Source organism: Microtus ochrogaster, chromosome 7, assembly GCF_000317375.1.
Source record: "Microtus ochrogaster isolate Prairie Vole_2 chromosome 7, MicOch1.0, whole genome shotgun sequence".
NCBI lineage: Eukaryota > Metazoa > Chordata > Mammalia > Rodentia > Cricetidae > Microtus > Microtus ochrogaster.
Genome location: NC_022014.1, coordinates 63,736,611 through 63,738,005, shown reverse-complemented (window position 1 = coordinate 63,738,005; position 1,395 = coordinate 63,736,611). Strand labels below are relative to the sequence as shown.

Sequence of the window (1,395 nt, the reverse complement as noted above, 5' to 3'; positions counted from 1 at the left end):
CTGGTCTCGAACTCACAGAGATCCGCCTGCCTCTGCCTCCCGAGTGCTGGGATTAAAGGCGTGCGCCACCATCGCCCGGCTTTGAACAAGGTTATTTCTAAGCATCTCCCATCTCAAGCTGTAAACACCTATAATCTAACATCCAACAGAAAATAAAGGCAAGGGATTCTAAAGAAACCTGCCTTGGAACTTACCATAGCCTTCAGGTTCAGCCAAAGAATTTTGGATTCTTTTAAAGTCCTCTTCTACGGGAATTGAGGTCTATATATATATTTTAAAAAAGCAAAGAAAATAGGTTCACTAAATGCAAATGCATCTTTAAAAAGTAATGAGATCATTTCTGGATATTTTTGTTTTGTTGCCTCAGTGCTGTGCATGCTAGGGAAGTGCTCTACACAGAGCTATATACTAAGCCCTCTTGATGTTACCTTGAGAAGTACAGGAAAAGATCGTTCTTCCAGACAATATTGTGAGTTGTGTTCCACTCAACAACAAGCCCTCATTCCACCTCCACTGTGTGACTTTTACTTCTTCCCAGCGTTGTCCCTTGTGCAATACTCTAACAAGTACTAGAGAGACTCGTCAGCTAAGTCAGTGTGTTCAATGTAGAGCCCATCTTTCCAGCCATCAGATGGTAGAAAGAATAAATGTCCTTCCCTGTTTGTGTGAGCTAAGTAAATGCAACTGTGTACCAAGTTGTTCAAAAGACTTCATATACTGGACTAGTGAGATGGCTCAGTAAGTAAGGCACTTGCCACATAAGCCTCGTGACCTGAATTCTATCCCTAAAACCCACACAAAAGTGGAAGAAGAGAATCAACTCCAAAATGTCCTCTACATATGAGCCATGGAACATATGCCCACATGTATGCATCATATACACAATGATTTTTTTTAAAACCTCACAAATGTAGGCTACAGAGATGGTGCAGTGATTATGATCACCAGCTGCTCTTCCAGAGGACTCGGGTTCAATTCCAAGCACCCACAAGGCAGCTCACAACTGTCTGTGACTCCAGTTACAGGAAATCTGGTACCGTTGCACAGACATACATGCAAGCAAAACACCAATGAACACAAAAATAAGTTCAACATTTAGGCTGGGCAGTGGTGGTGCACACCTTTAATCCCAACACTTGTGAGGCAGAGGAGGGAGGCAGATCTCTGTCAGTTCAAGGCCAGCCTGGTCTACAAGAGCTAGTTCAGGGTATCCAGGACTGTTACACAGAGAAACACTATCTTGAAAAACAAAACAAGTTCAATGTTTAAAAAATCTTAAAAAGGGGCTGGAGAAATGGCTCAGTGGTTTAAGAGCATTGCCTGCTCTTCCAAAGGTCCTGAGTTCAATTCCCAGCAACCACATGGTGGCTCACAACCATCTGTAATGAGGTCTGG

General features: G+C 42.9%; 1 protein-coding gene across 1 annotated transcript in view; it reads right to left on the bottom strand.

The window, feature by feature from the left end:
- Window positions 1-1,395, bottom strand: part of Tex14 (testis expressed 14, intercellular bridge forming factor) — a 94,153-nt gene that overhangs the window by 23,685 nt on the left and 69,073 nt on the right. Inside the window, exon 12 of the mRNA XM_026780074.1 lies at window positions 195-261. Coding sequence (XP_026635875.1) covers window positions 195-261 — 67 coding nt within the window. The remainder of the gene's footprint in view (window positions 1-194; window positions 262-1,395) is intronic.